General features: G+C 35.4%; 1 protein-coding gene across 2 annotated transcripts in view; it reads right to left on the bottom strand.

Annotated features, from left to right (window-relative positions):
* Nucleotides 1-4644: 4644 nt before the first annotated feature.
* The window catches only part of RAB6A (RAB6A, member RAS oncogene family), a 50394-nt gene continuing 37649 nt past the window's right edge, over nt 4645-17389 (bottom strand). For both annotated transcript variants that reach the window (XM_019744396.2, XM_019744397.2), the window contains exons 6-8: nt 11928-12021; nt 7652-7718; nt 4645-6631 (exon numbers count right to left, since the gene is read on the bottom strand). In XM_019744396.2, coding sequence (XP_019599955.1) covers nt 6567-6631; nt 7652-7718; nt 11928-12021 — 226 coding nt within the window. In that variant the 3' untranslated portion in view covers nt 4645-6566. The remainder of the gene's footprint in view (nt 6632-7651; nt 7719-11927; nt 12022-17389) is intronic.

Raw genomic sequence — 17389 nt, 5'->3', positions numbered from 1 at the left:
ACATTGTTTTGTTTGGTCAGCACAACGTTTTTACAAGGTTTTGAGTTAAAATGTGTTATCACTACACACCCAACTAAATGGCTAAAAGTGTAAAAGACAATATTAAGTACTGATGTGGAGCTGGAAATCTCGTGTGAGTGTAAACTGGTACATCTGCTTTGGAAACTGATCAGTAGAGCCAAACACAGGCACACGTCCTAACCCATCAATTCTACTCGTAGGTACACCCAACAGAAATGTGTATATATGTTCATCAAAAAGTAATAGGTACAAAAGTGTCATAGAAGCACTGGAAGAACTCAAATTCGTGAGTAGGTGGATCCATTGGTATATTCCATTCACAAAATGTAATACCATTCAAAGAATAGTATCCATAGGTATATGCAGAATTATGGATGAATCAAAAAAACAGCAGAGGATGAGTGGGGGTGAGGAGAAGGTGGTAAAATAGTTATACTATGGCAAGTTTCCTGTACCTTATGTGAAGCAGTACAATATGCTAAGTCAAAGATGTACAGTAGAGTCCCTAATACAACCACTGAAAACAGAATGCAAAGAGGTTAAGCTAAAAAAGCCAATAGAGAAATTTATTTTTTTTACTTTTTTTATTTTTCATTTACAGTTGACATTATTAGTTTCAGGTGTACAGCATAGTGGTTAGACATTTATATAATTTATAAAGTGATCCCCCCAATTAGTCTAGTACCCACCTGGCACTATAGTTATTACAATATTATAGACTATATTCCCTATGCTGTACTTTACATCCCCGTGACTATTTTGTAACTGCCAATTTGTACTTCTTAATCCCTTCACCTTTTTCACCCAGCCCCCCACCACCCCTTCCATCTGGTAACCATCAGTTTGTTCTCTGTATCTATGAGTCTGTTTCTGTTTTATTTTGTTCTTTTAGATGCCACATATAGGTGAGATCATATGGTATTTATTTGTCTTTCTCTGACTTATTTCACTTAGCATAAGGATCACTTACCCTCTAGATCCACCCATGTTCTCACAAATAGGAAGATTTCGTTCTTTTTAATGGCTGAGGCCAACAGAGGAATTTAAAAACAGATGTGGCAAATAGAAAACACCAAAATGGCAGACCTAAATCCAAACATATTAATAATTACATTAAATGTAAGTGGACAAAAAGCACAAATTAAGAGATTAGATTGTCAGGATGAATGAACAAGCAAGATCCAACTAGATGCTGTGTACAAAAGACATATTTTAAAATACACAAATAGGTTGAAAGTAGAAGGATGGGAAAAGATATACCATATAAAAAGTAAACATCAGAAAGTTGGAGTAGCTATTTTAATATCTGACAAAAAAGACTTCAAGACAAAAATTATCAGAAAAGGGGAATTTCATAAAGGGTCAATACATTAGTAAGATGGTAGCAGTGCTACATGAGAGATTTATAGCTGTAAATCTACTCTGAGTAGATTTAGCTAATTCTTAAGGGCCCTAGGATTTTCAGATGGTAAGTGAGCACTGGTTTCAACTTAAAGTCACCAGCTGTATTAGCTCCTAACAAGAGGGTCAGCCTGTCCCATGAAGCTTTGAAGCCAGGCACTGACTTCTCTGTAGCTATGCAAGTCCTACATACATAGCATCTTCTTCCAATATAAGGCTATTTCATCTACATTGAAAATCTGTTGTTTACTGTAGCCACCTTCGTTAATTATCTTAGCTCTTCTGGAGAACTTGCTGCAGCTTGTACCCCAGCACTTGCTGCTTCACACCTTGCATTTTTATGTTTTGGAGAAAGCTTCTTTTTTTAAATCTCAAGAACCAACCTCTGCTAGCTTCACACTTTTCTTCTGCAGCTTCCTCACCTCTCAGCCTTCATAGAACTGAAGCGAGTTACGGCCTTGCTCTGGATCAGGCTTTGGCTTAAGGGAATGTGGTGGCTGGTTTCGTCTTCTATCCAGACCACTGAAACTTTCCCCATACCAGCAATACGGGTGCTTCATTTTCTCGTCATTTGTGTGTTCACTGGGGTAGCACTTTTAATTTCCTTCAGGGGTTTTCCTTTGCATTCACAACTTGGCTGTTTGGCGCAAGAGACCTAGCTTTTGGCCCATCTCTGCTTTCAACATGCCTTCCTCATTAAGTTTAATCTTGTGTTTGATTTAAAGTGAGAGACATGCAACTCTTCCACTTGAACACTTACAGGCCATTGTAGGGTTACTAACTGGCCTAATTTCAATATTGTTGTGTCTCAGAAAATAGGGAGGCCCAAGAAGAGGGACAGAGAACAAGCAACTGGCCATTTCCCCATATGGGGAAATGGCCAGTTGGTGGAGCAGTCAACACACACATTTATTAAGGTCACCATCTTATATGAGCATGGTTTGTGGTGCCCCAAAACAATTACAATAGTAATATCAAAGATCATTAGTCACAGATCACGGTAACAGATACCATAATGAAAAGTTTCAAATATTGCAAAGAACTACCAAAATGTGGCAGACAAAAAGTGAATAAATGTTGGAAAAATGGTGCTGACAGACTTGATCAATGCAGGGTTGCCACAAACTTTCAATTTGTAAAAATACAGTATCTGTGAAGCGCAATAAAATGATGTAAGCCAGTAAAAAGCTACAGTAATCAAAACTGTGGTAATGGCGTAGGACAGATATACAGACCAATGGAATAGGACAGACAACCCAGAAATAAACCCTTACATATATGGTCAATTGATTTTCGACAAGGGTGCCAAGACAATTCAATGGAGAAGGAACGGTCTTTTCAACAAATGTTGCTGAAAACTAGATATCCACATGCAAAAGAATAAAGTTGGACCCTTACCTTACATCAGATACAAAATTAACTCAAAATGGATCAGAGAGCTAAATTTAAAGAGCTAAAATTATAAAACTCTTATAATAAAACAGGAGAAAAATCTCCATGACATTGTATTTGGCAATGATTTCTTGGATATGACACCAAAAGCACAGGCAAAAAATGAAAAAGATAATTGGACTTGATTAAAATTTAAAACTTTTGTGCATTTCAAAGGACACTGTTAAGACAGTGAAAAGACAACCCACAAAATGGGAGGAAATACTTATAAATCCATATATATGTAAATATATAAAGAACTATAACCCAACAACAAAATAAACAACCCAACTTAAAAATGGGCGAAGAACTTTAAATAGACATTTCTCCAAAGATATACACATGGTCAATAAGCAAGATGTTCAACATCATTAGTCATTAGAAAATACAAAAATGAAAACCACAATGAGCTAGATTACCACTACATACCCATTGGGATGGCTATTATAAAAAATAAAATCAAACATAAAAAGTGTTGGTGAGGATGTAGAGAAATTGGAACCCTCATACACTGCTGGTGTGGATGTAAAATGGTGCAGCTGCTGTGAAAAGCAGTTTGGCATGTCTTCAAAAGTTAAACACAGAATTATCATGATTCAGCAATTCCACTTCCAGGTATATACTAAGAATTGAAAACAGTAACTCAACCAGATATTTGTACACCAATGTTCATAGCAGTATTACTTAAAATAGCCAAAAGGTGGAAACAACCTGTGTCCATCAAGAGATGAGTAAACAAAATTTGGTATATGCATACAATGAATATTGTTCAGCCATAAAAAGGAATGAAATTCTGATACATGGTATAACATGGATGAACACTAAAAACCTTATGCTAAGGAAAAGAAGCCTTTAAACCCAGTTTAGGAAGAAGCAGCTCTTGTAGGAGGCACTCTCCCTAGATTACAGTCCACTAAATGATGTTTTGAAAGGGAAAATGTAGAGTACATGAAAGGCCTAAAGCATAAGGCAGGCAGGTCATTCATCAACTCACTTACCAGGATTTCATACTGCCCTAATATTACCCCTGTGGATACCTGCACCATAGTCTGGCCTATGGCCTCCATTTCTACAATAAGGGGGACAGCTATGGTTTGTCCCCAAGGCAGAGGTTGGCCCTTTTTTCTGTAAAGGGCCAGATAGTAAATATTTTTAGCTTTGGGGGCTATAAAGTCTGTCACAACTATTCAACTCTGACTTATGGCTGAGTTCCAATAAAACTTAATTTAAAAACCAGGTAGAGGCTGGATTTGGTGGGAGGGTAGTAGGTTGCCTTCCCTGTCCCCAGGCAAAGGTGCGGTTAGGTGAGAGGAGGAAAAAGCTTACTTTTCTTAATACAGCATATTTTTGCCTCCACCAGTGATCCTGTTTTTCAAGTTGTAGCCACTCCCTCACCCTTAACAGTTGAAAAGAGTCTTCTGACTCCCCAGAGGTTTCTCATTTTTGCTGATGTTTTGTTTTTTTTCTGAATTCTATGTTCTCCTTTATAGTTCTAGGGAGGAAGAAACACATGCTAATTTACCACCTTGGCAGGAATGGGAAACCAAATCAGTAATGGTTTTCTTTTGTGTTTTATTTATATATATTTTGGCAGCAAAATTGTGTTTATTAAAAAAAAAATCTGGTCTATGAATACACTTTGCTGCTTCAGTTGAAGAACCCCAAGCCAAATAAAAATACCAATTTTAAAAGCTGCATACATAAAAAGATTCAAATACTGCAATGTAGGAAGACAATCACCCTCATATCAGAAATCACAACTTCTTTCAAATAAAGAATATGACCCATCTGCCATATTGAATTGATATTTATTTCAGGACATGCCATGTCAAAATAAAACAAAGAGTCATCCCTTGCCTTTAACAATAATATTGTATTATAAAAGCACTTTACAACTCCATCTCATCTTTGAGTTACTGGTATGTGGACTAATGATTATCTGAAAGCATTTCTCTATTCAGACCCATAATCCAAGTGCTCTCTGAATATTACAAGGTGACAATAAGTGGGGCATGGGGAGGAAGAGGAAAGAGAGGGAATAAGGTTCTCCCAGTTAAAGGTTTTGTTGCAGTGAGGGGATAAGGAAGTATGAAGATATTTTTGTCTTTTCATCTTTATACTGTGTTAAGTAATGCTTACAACATAAATTCAGCAGGCTTTTCCTGAGCTGTAACTCAGAAATTTTCTTCCTGCAAACAATGTATTTACAAATATGTTTATTAACTTACACAGCAATCTCACAATAACTAGTAAAGATTAAAATGGTGCACTCTTAGTATATTTGTTTGCAGTGTTTTAAGGGAAATACATATTGCCATGGTGATGAAGCTCTAAATAGATCGAACAAAACATCTAAAAATTGAAAGTGGTTTAAAAAAGGCAAAGAAATAAATATCACTAGAGATTACTTGTAGCTTAAATATAAAACTAAATCACTAATTAATCAACTATACAGATCTAATAAAAAGCAAAACCATCCTGAAAGAAACAACGTTAAAAAAAAAGCTAAAAAATAAGGCATAAATCTGCATAAGATTGAGTTTTATTTCCATTCTCTCTTTTCCCTTTTCTATGTATGCTTTTTTTCAGATCTGCCTCTAAGAAAACGTGCCATTTTCAATTAGACCTCAAATGTCCTGAGCAAAGTATTTGCTATTCTGTTGAGGATTCTTTTGTTGGTAAGCTTTAGATATCATTATTTCTACTCATTACAGCAGTTTTGATCAAGGTACCAAATTTAAATTCTTCCACTGGTTCTTCTTAAAGGAATTTGATTTCTACAGTGCCTTGCCTGCATTTTTTTTTTTTAAAGAAAAAAAACCCAAGAGAAATCTATTGCTGAAAAAAGTTTCTTTTAAACAAATAAAATAGCTCTATTTTGACAATTTTAAAATCTTGGGAGAAATAGTTCATTGGAAGGATTAAATATTAAAAACCTGTTCTGAAGCACTTTTACTTTTTCAGAGTCTAACACGTGAAAGCATTGTTTGCTTTGGTCAGAAACACATTTTGTATTTGTTTACTTGTAAGTACTATGTTCATTAGGACTCATTTTAAAGATGCACCAGAATACTTTTCTCATTCAAGCACTGACTACCATGATAGCTAGTTCTGACCTCAAAGAAGGTCTAAGTAATTTACATCAGTGCTCAAGAATAATTTCGGATATCTTGACCCAAGGCCTAGAGCAAGTGGTATCACTAAAATTGAAGGATAATTCCAATGGGCTTGGTTTGACTGCTGCTTTGCCACCTCGTGTTCGTTTTGAGGGAGGAAGAATAATAGGGAATGGAATAAGGGAGAGGTGAAAAAAGCAGGGAGAGATCAAGTAGGCAGGCAAGTGCTGCTGTGAACAAATTGTTCCTTAACCAAGCCACATACTACTGAGAGTTCCATCATTTTGAAGTGCATTACCGGAACATTAAAAAGGAAAACAAAGTTAAGAAAATGTATCTAATTTTTAAAGTTATCACTGGAATATGTTGGAATTGTTTGGCTTTTTGTAAAATATAAATAATGAAGACACTGACTTTTTTGTGCTTGTGAAGCTAATAGACCATCTCCACGAGACAGGCAGCGATGATGAATTGCAATACGTTATTACTGAAGGGAAAAGGTTCAAGCCAATATTCACACTGCAGTCAATGAAAGAGTAAAGGGGGCCAAAGCAGTGAGTGGCTAGAGGGAAGTGAAGATGCCGTGGGTGTGGGGGATTAGCAGGAACAGCCTCCTTCATTGACTGGTTGCTCCTGTGGCTTTTCCAGTTTTATGTCAATCACTGAAACAAAAGTTAAGGAGCTATAAACGGGCAAGTACAATTCCAATTCTGCTGAACACTGACATCTCTGACGAGCCCCTTCCATTCCTATCTGGCTTCAGAGCCTACACAGCCACTATTTTCTATATACCAGCTAGCTCACCATACAAGGTACTCAAATGGAATAAACTTGTTTATATCTACTCTATGCAACAAGGGTCAAAATAAGGTTAACTTCTATTCATGAGAATCTCTCCTAAGGAAATTATTCTATAGGAGCAAGAAACCATATAAAGATGATGTTCCTTATGGAATTATCTATAATAAAATTTGAAAATAGCCCACAAGAGAGTTCCAACAACAGGGAGAGAATTTAATAAGTGGTGGGACTTAACTCTGTAGAACACACGATGCTATTAAACGTAATAAAGGCTTAGAAAACAGAAAACATTTAGAAGTGGGAAGAGCTGGACAGAAAGTACTATGAATTCTATGGCTTAATAAAAATGTCTGCATATGGAAAAACACTAGAACATAAATATGAAACAACGAAAACATCAAAATTCAAAATCTTTTGAAATAACTAATATAAGGCATGCTTCATCGTGTTCTGTTTCTGAAAGCAGAGGCTATGACAAAGCCCCAGACTGAGTTATTTCCTGCCAGTGTCAAGTAGAAAGCTTGAATGTTAGAAAAGGCAGGGGAAGAAAACATGACACATACTACGTATAGGAAAACTGTACAGAGCCAATGGAACTCAAAATTAAGAAGCAGAAGGCTGGGATTCTACGAGTTTCCTGCTCACAAAAAAATCAAGCAAGCAAACACACGCAAACCCTCTCACTGATTAACTGTAGTGAGCAGCCGGGTGCACTGGGATAACCAGAGCTCATTCGCTATAGAAAACCTCAGCGCTTCTATGCTCCTCAGCCATCAATTCCTGGCTGTAAAAAGCAATGGCATAATATTCCTCAGCCAACCAAGTGGGGCTCTAAAGACTAGTGATAACAATAACATTTTCTGATGAAACAGAAAGGATACTGTCTTCTCTGCTTCTGTCCTGTGTGCTTTCCATTCCAGGCAAAGCTGCAGCAACACGTCGGAAGAGCTGTGGAAAAGAGACAAATACAGTAATTGGGAAGGAAAATTTAGCAAATGGTATCAAGTAAAGGTGGAGGACCACTGAATGTTGTGTTCAATGATATGGCTTCTAGGTTTTTCTTCGCTTAGACCTTAGCATACTGAAAGTATCTTAAAATGTCTATTTATTCTGTAAATGAATACTGTATGAAAAGCAGTATGCCAAATACAAAGAGATATAAAGATGATCCTTGTTCTCCAACTGGTGAGAACAGACATGAACAAACAGCTAAGAAATAAGCAGCGAAAATATCACTTGAGTCATAAAAACAAAGTACTACAGGAACTCAGAGTAAGAGCAGATTGTTTATTTAGTAAAACTGTATAGTTGCATTCCTATCTTTCATAAAGGGTTAGGTTCTAAAGTCAGCGTATATAGAGTGCAAGTCAGTCTAAGTCAAAATTACCCTTGAAAATTCTTTAAGAAAGCACTATGTTAGAGACCACCATACCACCTCTTAAGACTAACACAGCTGGCTTTTCCTCCACCATTGGAAAGACCACCAGTAGAAGTGGTTGGCTTGTGCCTGAGGTGTGACGTTATGAAAAGTATCTGCAAAAGGAGAATAACACTCAAGCCTGGTGAGATGTTCACTTTTGAGGTATGTGAGAACAGAAAGGACGAATATAACAGGATATAGTTGTTTTTTGTTTTTTAATTCAAGGAGATTATAGTCTGACAAAGGAGACAAACTCAAACAATTCCTTATGTTACAATGTGATGAATGCTATAAACCAAAGGAGTACCGAATGATATGAGACTACAGATTAAAGAAAGCCCTCGTCAGGAGGCTGGGCAAAATCTTTAGATAGTACCATTTGAGTTGGGATTTAAAAGGCATTTTAAATTTTCACTTGGCTGAAAAACATACTGTGCAAAGTGCTCCGAGTTTAAGGGCTCCATAAATGTTGCTGAATTAAAATGAAGAGGAACAGAAAGAACAGAAGGCCAGAGATGAAAGACTGAGATTATAAGTAATCTATTTAGAGAAAGACTTACAGAAAAAGAAATTTTTTTCTGTAGGCAATTACCTGATGGGATAAGATCAGGAAAACCTGAGAAAAGGTATAACTGACTTGGTTCTATATAGTTCAGTAGCACTTTAGAGATGTACCAAAGTTAGGCATTAGCCACAATATTCAACCAAAATAAGGTATCAAGAGTTAAAATTGCAGAATGCTTATCTTAACATCTTCTGATATTCCAGAAACTGTACATGATCAAAGATCATATAGTTGTGTAAATTACCATTTTTTTCCTATTGCTAAAGTTTCCAATGGCATGCTAAACATTAGATTTGCAAAATAAGCACTGAACTCCAACCACACAAGGTGTATTGTCCAGAGTCAGAAACTGGACAACGGTTGTTAGATTTGATTTAGATTTCACTTAGCAAAATTTGAATTGTTCCATACAGCTAATATATCAAGCAGAATTAAAAGTTATGTTGGCTTTTTTTTCCCAAACATTGGGGTGATTTGTAGTGCAACTATAAGAAAAAAGACAAACATTCTTCCATTTCTAGCCACTTAAATAATTAAGTTTTTTAATGATACCCTATTTGATCAGTTCTTAAGCTCCTTTATAAAAACTAATTCAAGGAATAGACAACCGCTAAAAAATGTGATGTATTTCTTAGCTGATACTTAAAATCACTCAGTAATTTCTCCACATGACAGAAATATAGTCTGTATGATTAATCACTGACAGTTAAAAGGGGAAGATTTTAACCAATTATTTAAATGTGCTTATTAACATAAAATTTTAATTCTTTTCTAGTTTCATTCTTTCATTTGGGGGGTGGGTATTGGATTATTTCCTTCCTTAACTAAATTATATGAGCTGACAAAGCATGAGTCTCTAAATATTGAAATAAAATTCTAATATACTATGGCACTCTGTAGCATTCTATAAAAATGAAAAGTAATGGTATTTGTGAGTTAAGAAGGAAAATGCAAAAAAAAATTAAAAGGCAGCTCTATTTCAAAATTTGAAAACAGTAATTTTGGTCAAATTTATATTTAAAAGATAATCAAATCAAGTCCCCCAAAATCAGGAACGTTAGCAAAATCCCATGTTCAGACCTAGCACCTAAATAAGGAGAAATAATAAAGCAGCACATGAGTTTTGAATGTAGGATGAGATTATTTTACTCAGATAAAAGAAGTCTTTTCATTATCACTACCTAGCTATATTGGTCTATATATACAGGTCAGGCGTTTGGAAAAAATAATGTGCCTAGTGATGAAAATGTTTTAACACATTTTTTGTGGGAAACGAGTCAACTCGTCATATCGCCTCTAGTTGGAACCGGCAAAAATTTTGCAAAGTAAATAAATAGAGACCTCTTTTTAAACTAAAACACTGAAAGTTTCATAGAAAAATATCAAATAGATCGAAAGATATGAATATTTTACGGAAAGTCTAATTTTGGCGAGAAAAATGTCGAAAAAGCCCCGCGTTACGACGCGATTTGGCGGGAAAATGCCCGCTTACAGTGTTAAAATCAAATTGTGGTGATGGTTACACAATGCTGTAAATTCACTAAAAATAACTGAATTGTATGCTTAAGACAAGTGAATTCTGTGGTATAAAAACTATACTTGAATAAAGCTGTTAAAAAATAATGTTTATAAAATAGCAAACAAATGACATACCCCATCTTCTCAACATCCTAGGAATTACCTAAACTTGGAAGGAATCAAATGTCATAAAGTTACTAGCTATCACTAGTGCCTACTGTATGCTGATGATTTTAGAGCTTCCAAACCTATGAGACTACTCAGGGTCAGGCCTAGGGGCCCACAGCAATCCCTTCTTTAGACATTAACTCAGACCAAAGTATGTCCCATAGAAGGCCATACTGTGACATATTAGAAACCTGCTCACTTTATTATCAAAGTGTCTATAACAGAGAAAGCTACATGAAGCTACCCACTGCTTTGTCCTAGAAAAGTGACATTTGATAACATTGTGGTAACTTCTATTACTCAAATTCTTTAATTGTCTGTGGCTCCTATGGGTTCACTTACTAAATTCCACTCACATTGGTAGGTTCTGAAAATAAATAATTTTGATGGGAGAGATAATTTCAATATAATGTGGCAAGTTCTATGACAGTGGTTTCACAGGGTCAGGGGTCTGTAAAAACACAGAAGAGTCATTTAAAAAACACAGGGGTCAGTAAAAATACTAAGTGAAACAGCCTAAAGATATGGCAGAGAATTTCATAGAAAATGTCTCTGACGAGGTGATACCTAAACTGAAATTTAAAAGGATGAGTAGGTATCAGTCAGGAAAGAAGAAAATGAATATTCTAAACAAAGAGAATAAACAGCATGAACAAAGATAGGGAGCCATGAAACAGTATGCTACAGGGAGGGAATTAGTGACAATTAGTGACAATTCAGTATTTCTTAAAAATGTCTCAAGAAAAGAAGAGACGGCAAATAAAGAACCAAAAATGAAAACAATATAGAGAATTTTTCAAAAAGGTCTACTTATCCAGTTTAAAGGATTTTACTTTAACCCTCTATTGATCATCTAGAATTTAAAAAATTGATTTATTGGTCTGTAAATCCTATAAATCTGAGACTACTATCCTATGTGATATGTAGCCCTGAAGAATTAAGCAGGTGAGTTTTTGGCTACCTTATCTTTTAGAAAACAGTTTGATAATGTAAGGTCTCCACATATTTTCCTGCCTCCCAAAACACTCCTGTTATAAACTATTAAAATACCAACAATTTATTAAGCATAAAGTAACCAGGATGTACTTTCATAACAACAAGCAAAACACCATTCCTGACAGCAAATACTTGCTTTCTTTTATTATAACCTTAACCATCAAACTCTAAAATAAGAAATTTTACCTTGAAACAAAGCAGTAGGGATGTAGTGAGAGTACGGTTGAGTTTACAACCTTACAATCATACAATCTTACAATTATAATGAAATATTGTTCTGCAAAATTTGGCAAGTCTTTTCCCTTTTTCCAAAAACTATGCCACACTATATTTTTTCACTGTTTAATACAATAATATGTTGCTAGTTCATGTGGCCTGATGTTACTAACAGGAAGAAAATCTCACACTAGAGAACAGAATACTCACACAATTATTTCATAATAGGTTTTTCAATTTGATAACCTCAACCTATAAATCAAAGAACACTTACCTGCTTTACATTGTATCCTGCTTTCGCACTAGTTTCAATAAACATAACATTCAGCTCTTTGGCTTTCCTTTCTCCCTCCTCAATTGATACTTGCCTGTAGAAAAATTAAAACAAAACGCAAAAACAACTAAATTATTCTTTTTGAAAGATATTACAAAGATTATAAACAAAGTTCTGAAAACAACGTTTTTTGTGTTTTTTTTTTGATATGGGTGCTGGTTACAGACAAGACTAGTTTGAAAATTCAAGCTGCAGTACACTTAAACTTTGTGCCCTTCTATGTGTGTGTTACACCTAACTAAACAATTTTTTAAAGGCTTTTTTTTTTTTTCAACTTATTTACTTCACACAAAATATATTAGGCAGGAAATTTGCTAGCACTGGGATATACACTAACAAGGATGATGATGATGATGATGACAACAGCTAACGTTTCACTAGTATTTATTCTGTAGATACTACCAGCAGTGCCAACTAAAGGCATTTTTTAATGATTTGCTTTTACTTGGCTGAGCTCATCCTGTAACTTTATTTCTGGAAAGTTAATAGCCTATTTTCTCTTAATATTAGATCATAAGTATTTAGCCTTATGATGAAAAACTTTGTATAATATTTTTATTGCTAGACAATTTGTCAATTTGCTATCATAATTTATGTAACCATTCCCAAACTGTTAGAAATTTAAGTTGTTTTTAAATTCTACACTACTGTTAAAAATGTTGCTATAAACAACTTTTGCTTAATATTTTGTGCACCGTGGATCATTTCCTTAGGTTGGATTTTATGAATTTCTGTAAGTGGAAAAGTGAGTCAAAAGACATGTAAAAGTCTCTTGATACACAGTATTAATACTTTAATACTTCTTTTAGAGGGCATTTTGTGATGTATTATAATTAGCAGTGTGTCTCAAACTGTGAGCTCTTCAAGTGCAAGATTATCTCATTTACTTTGGTATTCCAAGTGCCTAATTGGTACATAGGTGCTTAATAAATATGCAGATGTTCTAATTAAATGAATCTGAACTATCAGCTGACAAACTCTGCTTCTTACAACACAGAAAACTGAAGCAATGCAGGAGAATTTCCACAAGCTTCCACCCCATCTATCCACTGACTTACCTGTGTATGGGTGCCTTATAGTCTACCTCTAGTCCTGTTACTATGGAGGAACTGTCTTTACTCCCCAATCTTACACCCATGACCCATTTACTACGAGATTCTACTATCTTCTTCTTGTCTATGAGAAGATATTATTCTGGAGTCATCACTCTCTAAAAACAAGGACATTCTCTTACATAACAATCCAACTGTTAATGTTTTACTACATCTGCTTCTTTTATCCTCAGTCTCTATGAATTTATGTGTATGTGTATATTAATTTTTAAAAACACACTTTTTTTTTTCTAACAATTTGAAAGTTGACAATCTCTTGACCTTTAGTCCTAAATACTTTAGCAGTGTGAATTTCCTATTCTGTCAGATGCCTGAAACTTACTCCTTGGACCTCTTCCCTATCTACAACTATTCCTTTGGTGATCCCACGCAGTCTCATGCTTTTAAATGCAATCTATATGCTGGTGACTCCCAAACTTATATATCTAGATTAGACTACTGCTTTGAACTCCAGACTCATATATCCAACTGCCTACCTGACATCTAATTAGATATTAGAATATCGAACAGCCATTCTAAACTCAAAATGACCAAAACTGAAATTATGATACTCCATTCCAAACCATCTCTTTATGGAGTCTCTCCTGAATGACAGTTACTCAGGCCAAGAATCTAGGTGTCATCCTTAACTTCTCGTCCCACACCCCATATTCTGTCCATCAGTATGTATTCCATTCATTGCATCAATATATCCTGACAGTTCTATCTTCAAAATATATCTGAATTTGACCACTGATCACCCCACAAGCTTTGTCCTGTATGACCTGGCCTTCATTATTGTTTTGCTTTGTTTTTAAACCTCATTGCCTACTACTTTTTCCATCATTCTCTTTACCAGCTACATAGGCTTCCTTGCTGCTCCCCAAATAAACTAAATGTATTCCCAATTTATGGATTTTGCATTTTCTGAACCATCTACTTAGGAGCTTTTCCTCCTTAAAATATCTGCATAGTTAACTCCCTTTCTTACTGAGCGTTTTTACTTAAAAGTCACCAGTTATCCTCAGTGAGATGTTCCACTGCTATGCCATCTAATACTTCAAACTCACCCTGACACGTCACATTCCCTTTCCCTGCTATTTTTTATCCTTGGCAAGTATCAATATCAAACATGCTATGCACTTTTTGGGCTTATGTCTGGTTCACTCTCTAGAATAAAAGCTCCTTGAAGACTCGTCTTTTTTGTTCACTACTCTACAGCAGCATCCTCTAAAACATAAATGATACTCAATAAATACTTCTTGAATAATTATTAGTCTGTAAACCCTACATGAGAAGGATTCCAGACAGAAATCCTTCCTAGTTTTAGAACTATAAGTCACCCTAATAAAATGGTCGAGGTTAGCTATAGCAATGGTCCCAGCTGTGGTTTGATTTTGTCAGAATCACCTAGGAAGAGTCTCTAAAATATATTCAGTCTAGATTCTCTAGACTAATTGAATAATAGTATCTTAGAAGTCAGATCAAAACCACCCAAATTTAAAAAGTTGACCATGATTCTTCATAGTCAGAATCTTAAAAGAGGGTCTACTAAGCCATATTTACCAAGTGATTCACAGGTTTGAAACACTTAGGAATCACTGGACTATAGGAGATAGAGACTACTCTGTTTCCCCGAAAATAAGACCTAGCCGGACCATCAGCTCTAAAGCGTCTTTTGGAGCAAAAATTAATGTAAGACCCGGTCTTATTTTACTATAAGATCGGGTCTTATATAAGATTGGGTCTTATATTAATTTTTGCTCCAAAAGACGCAGTAGAGCTGATGGTCCGGCTGGGTCTTATTTCGGGGAAATACGGTACTGAGCACCCCGGTGCTTACACTGAAACCCTGAAACAGGTATCCTCTGGTCTTTCTTCCAAGTTTTTACCCCTCCAAAAGTATTTAATTCTCAAAGAAAGTGATAAAGACATTTACCTTTTCAATCACTTTCATTAAAACTTTTCTTCTGATTATAAAAGTAATCAATTTTTAAAAAGATCAATCATTACAATAAATTCCTCCATAATCCTACTCTCTTCCCAAAAATGACTAGTTAAATTCCATGTATGCTTATGTAGATTTGTTTTAAGCAAAAGAATATATATCTTTCTCTACCATTTAAAAAAATTTTTTTCGGGCCGGCCCAGTGGCTCAGGCGGTTAGAGCTCCGTGCTCCTAACTCCGAAGGCTGCCGGTTCGATTCCCACATGGGCCAGTGGGCTCCCAACCACAAGGTTGCCAGTTCAATTCCTCGAGTCCCACAAGGGATGGTGGGCTCTGCCCCCTGCAACTAAGATTGAACACGGCACCTTGAGCTGAGCTGCCTCCCGGATGGCTCAGTTGGTTGGAGCGCGGGCTCTCAACCACAAGGTTGCCAGTTCAATTCCTCGACTCCCGCAAGGGATGGTGGGCAGTGCCCCCTGCAACTAAAATTGAACACGGCACCTTGAGCTGAGCTGCCGCTGAGCTCCCGGATGGCTCAGTTGGTTGGAGCTTGTCCTCTCAACCATATGGTTGCCGGTTCGACTCCCGCAAGGGATGGTGGGCTGTGCCCCCTGCAACTAGCAACGGCAACTGGACCTGGAGCTGAGCTGCGCCCTCCACAACTAAGACTGAAAGAACAACAACTTGAAGCTGAACAGAACCCCCCACAACTAAGATTGAAAGGACAACAATTTGACCATTGTTCCCCAATAAAATCTTTAAAAAAAAAAAAAAAAAAATTTTTTTCACAGAAAGGATGTCATGCTCTGCACACTGATCAAATGTTTTAAGCTTCATGTATTAAGACAGCAATAAATTCCTTCCATTTTTTCAGTGGTTATAAGTATTCATTTATAAAATGCTACTGCTACTAATGGACATTTAGATTGATTTTAATTTTTTAATATTACAAATAACATTGCAACAAACATCCTTTTATGCTCATCTTCTCATATTTCTGTAGGCATATCTGTGGAATAAATTACTAGAGATGGATGTGAGTTAATGAGTATTTTAAATTCTGATATTGTTAAACTGTCCCCCCAAACTGTATTAGTTACATATTTCAGTGTATGAGAGTTCTTATTTATTCAGACTTTTGATGATACAGTGTATTATCAATCTTTTGAACAATGGCTGATCTAACAGGTGAATATGATCTTTATATTTATGTATTCAAATTTATCAATCGCTTTATGGCTTCAGGGTTTCCAGTTATGCTTATAAAATGCCATTCACTACCAAAAGATTTTCTTTTAGTGCTTTTTAAAAAGCATTTAAAACTTTCATTCATTTTAAAATTATATTAGTGAAATGAACAAGGCTCTAATTCTTTTAAATGTGAATAGCTGAAGGGTGATAGTCTGGCAAAAATTACTGAGAAAGATGGTAATTCCAAAGCAATAGATGAGTACCTTAAAACAAATTATTGTAAATTAGGTAAGTTTGTAGCATTTGTGTATTAAATTGAAATATTACCCAATAAAAGAACAGATGCTCATATTATTTAGATAACTGGCTATAAAAGGAAACAATTCAGATATACAATTTTTCTATTTAAAAATGAAGGTACTTGGGGACTCTCTACTAGAAGAATATATGCCTATATGATCTTCAAATGCTCATACTAGATACAAATAGTGAAAATTTATATGATGGCAACTGATGTCCCAAAGATGATTTTCATAAAGAAAAGATGAAATCACACTTTGAATTTACTCTTAAATTAAGAAAGACATTTTTGTCACTGTACTGCCAATTCCAAATGAGGTACCATGGGCAGAAATGGGCTTAATATTTCCACAAGCCTTTGAACATATTGGCTCTATTTGCAACATTTTAATTAACAGCACAAATTTATTATCCAAATTCAATATCCAACTCATGAACAAATAATAAATAGTAAAAGCTTCCACTATTAAGTAAAATGGTCAAGATTATTTAAAGCTAAAAGAATGCCCAGCAGATCACTTAGGAATGCTGAAGGCAGATATTCAAGCCATGTGTTCTATAGTGAATGTTAACACATTTTGCATCCTGTGACTTGAATATGGTTTTCCTCATTTGACTAAGGTATCACAATCAAGCTATTCAGTTCAACTACACAGTTTGGCTCAACCATACAATTTAAAAAAGAAAAGAACAGCAAAAACTACACCACAGAATTATGATGAATATTTATAAGACTACCAAAAGAGTGTGTATTTAATCATTACGAATAATTTTTAAAGATAGGATTTTTTTAAAAAAACATTTTGTTCTTTAACAGAACACTGCTCATGTTTATGAGGCCTAAAAAAATGCAAGTTAGCGTCATGTGTAAA

The sequence above is a fragment of the Rhinolophus sinicus genome, linkage group LG06 (genome assembly GCF_036562045.2).
Source record: "Rhinolophus sinicus isolate RSC01 linkage group LG06, ASM3656204v1, whole genome shotgun sequence".
Classification (NCBI taxonomy): domain Eukaryota; kingdom Metazoa; phylum Chordata; class Mammalia; order Chiroptera; family Rhinolophidae; genus Rhinolophus; species Rhinolophus sinicus.
The sequence above is the reverse complement of the archived record's forward strand: the minus strand, read 5'-3'. Positions and strand labels throughout refer to the sequence as shown.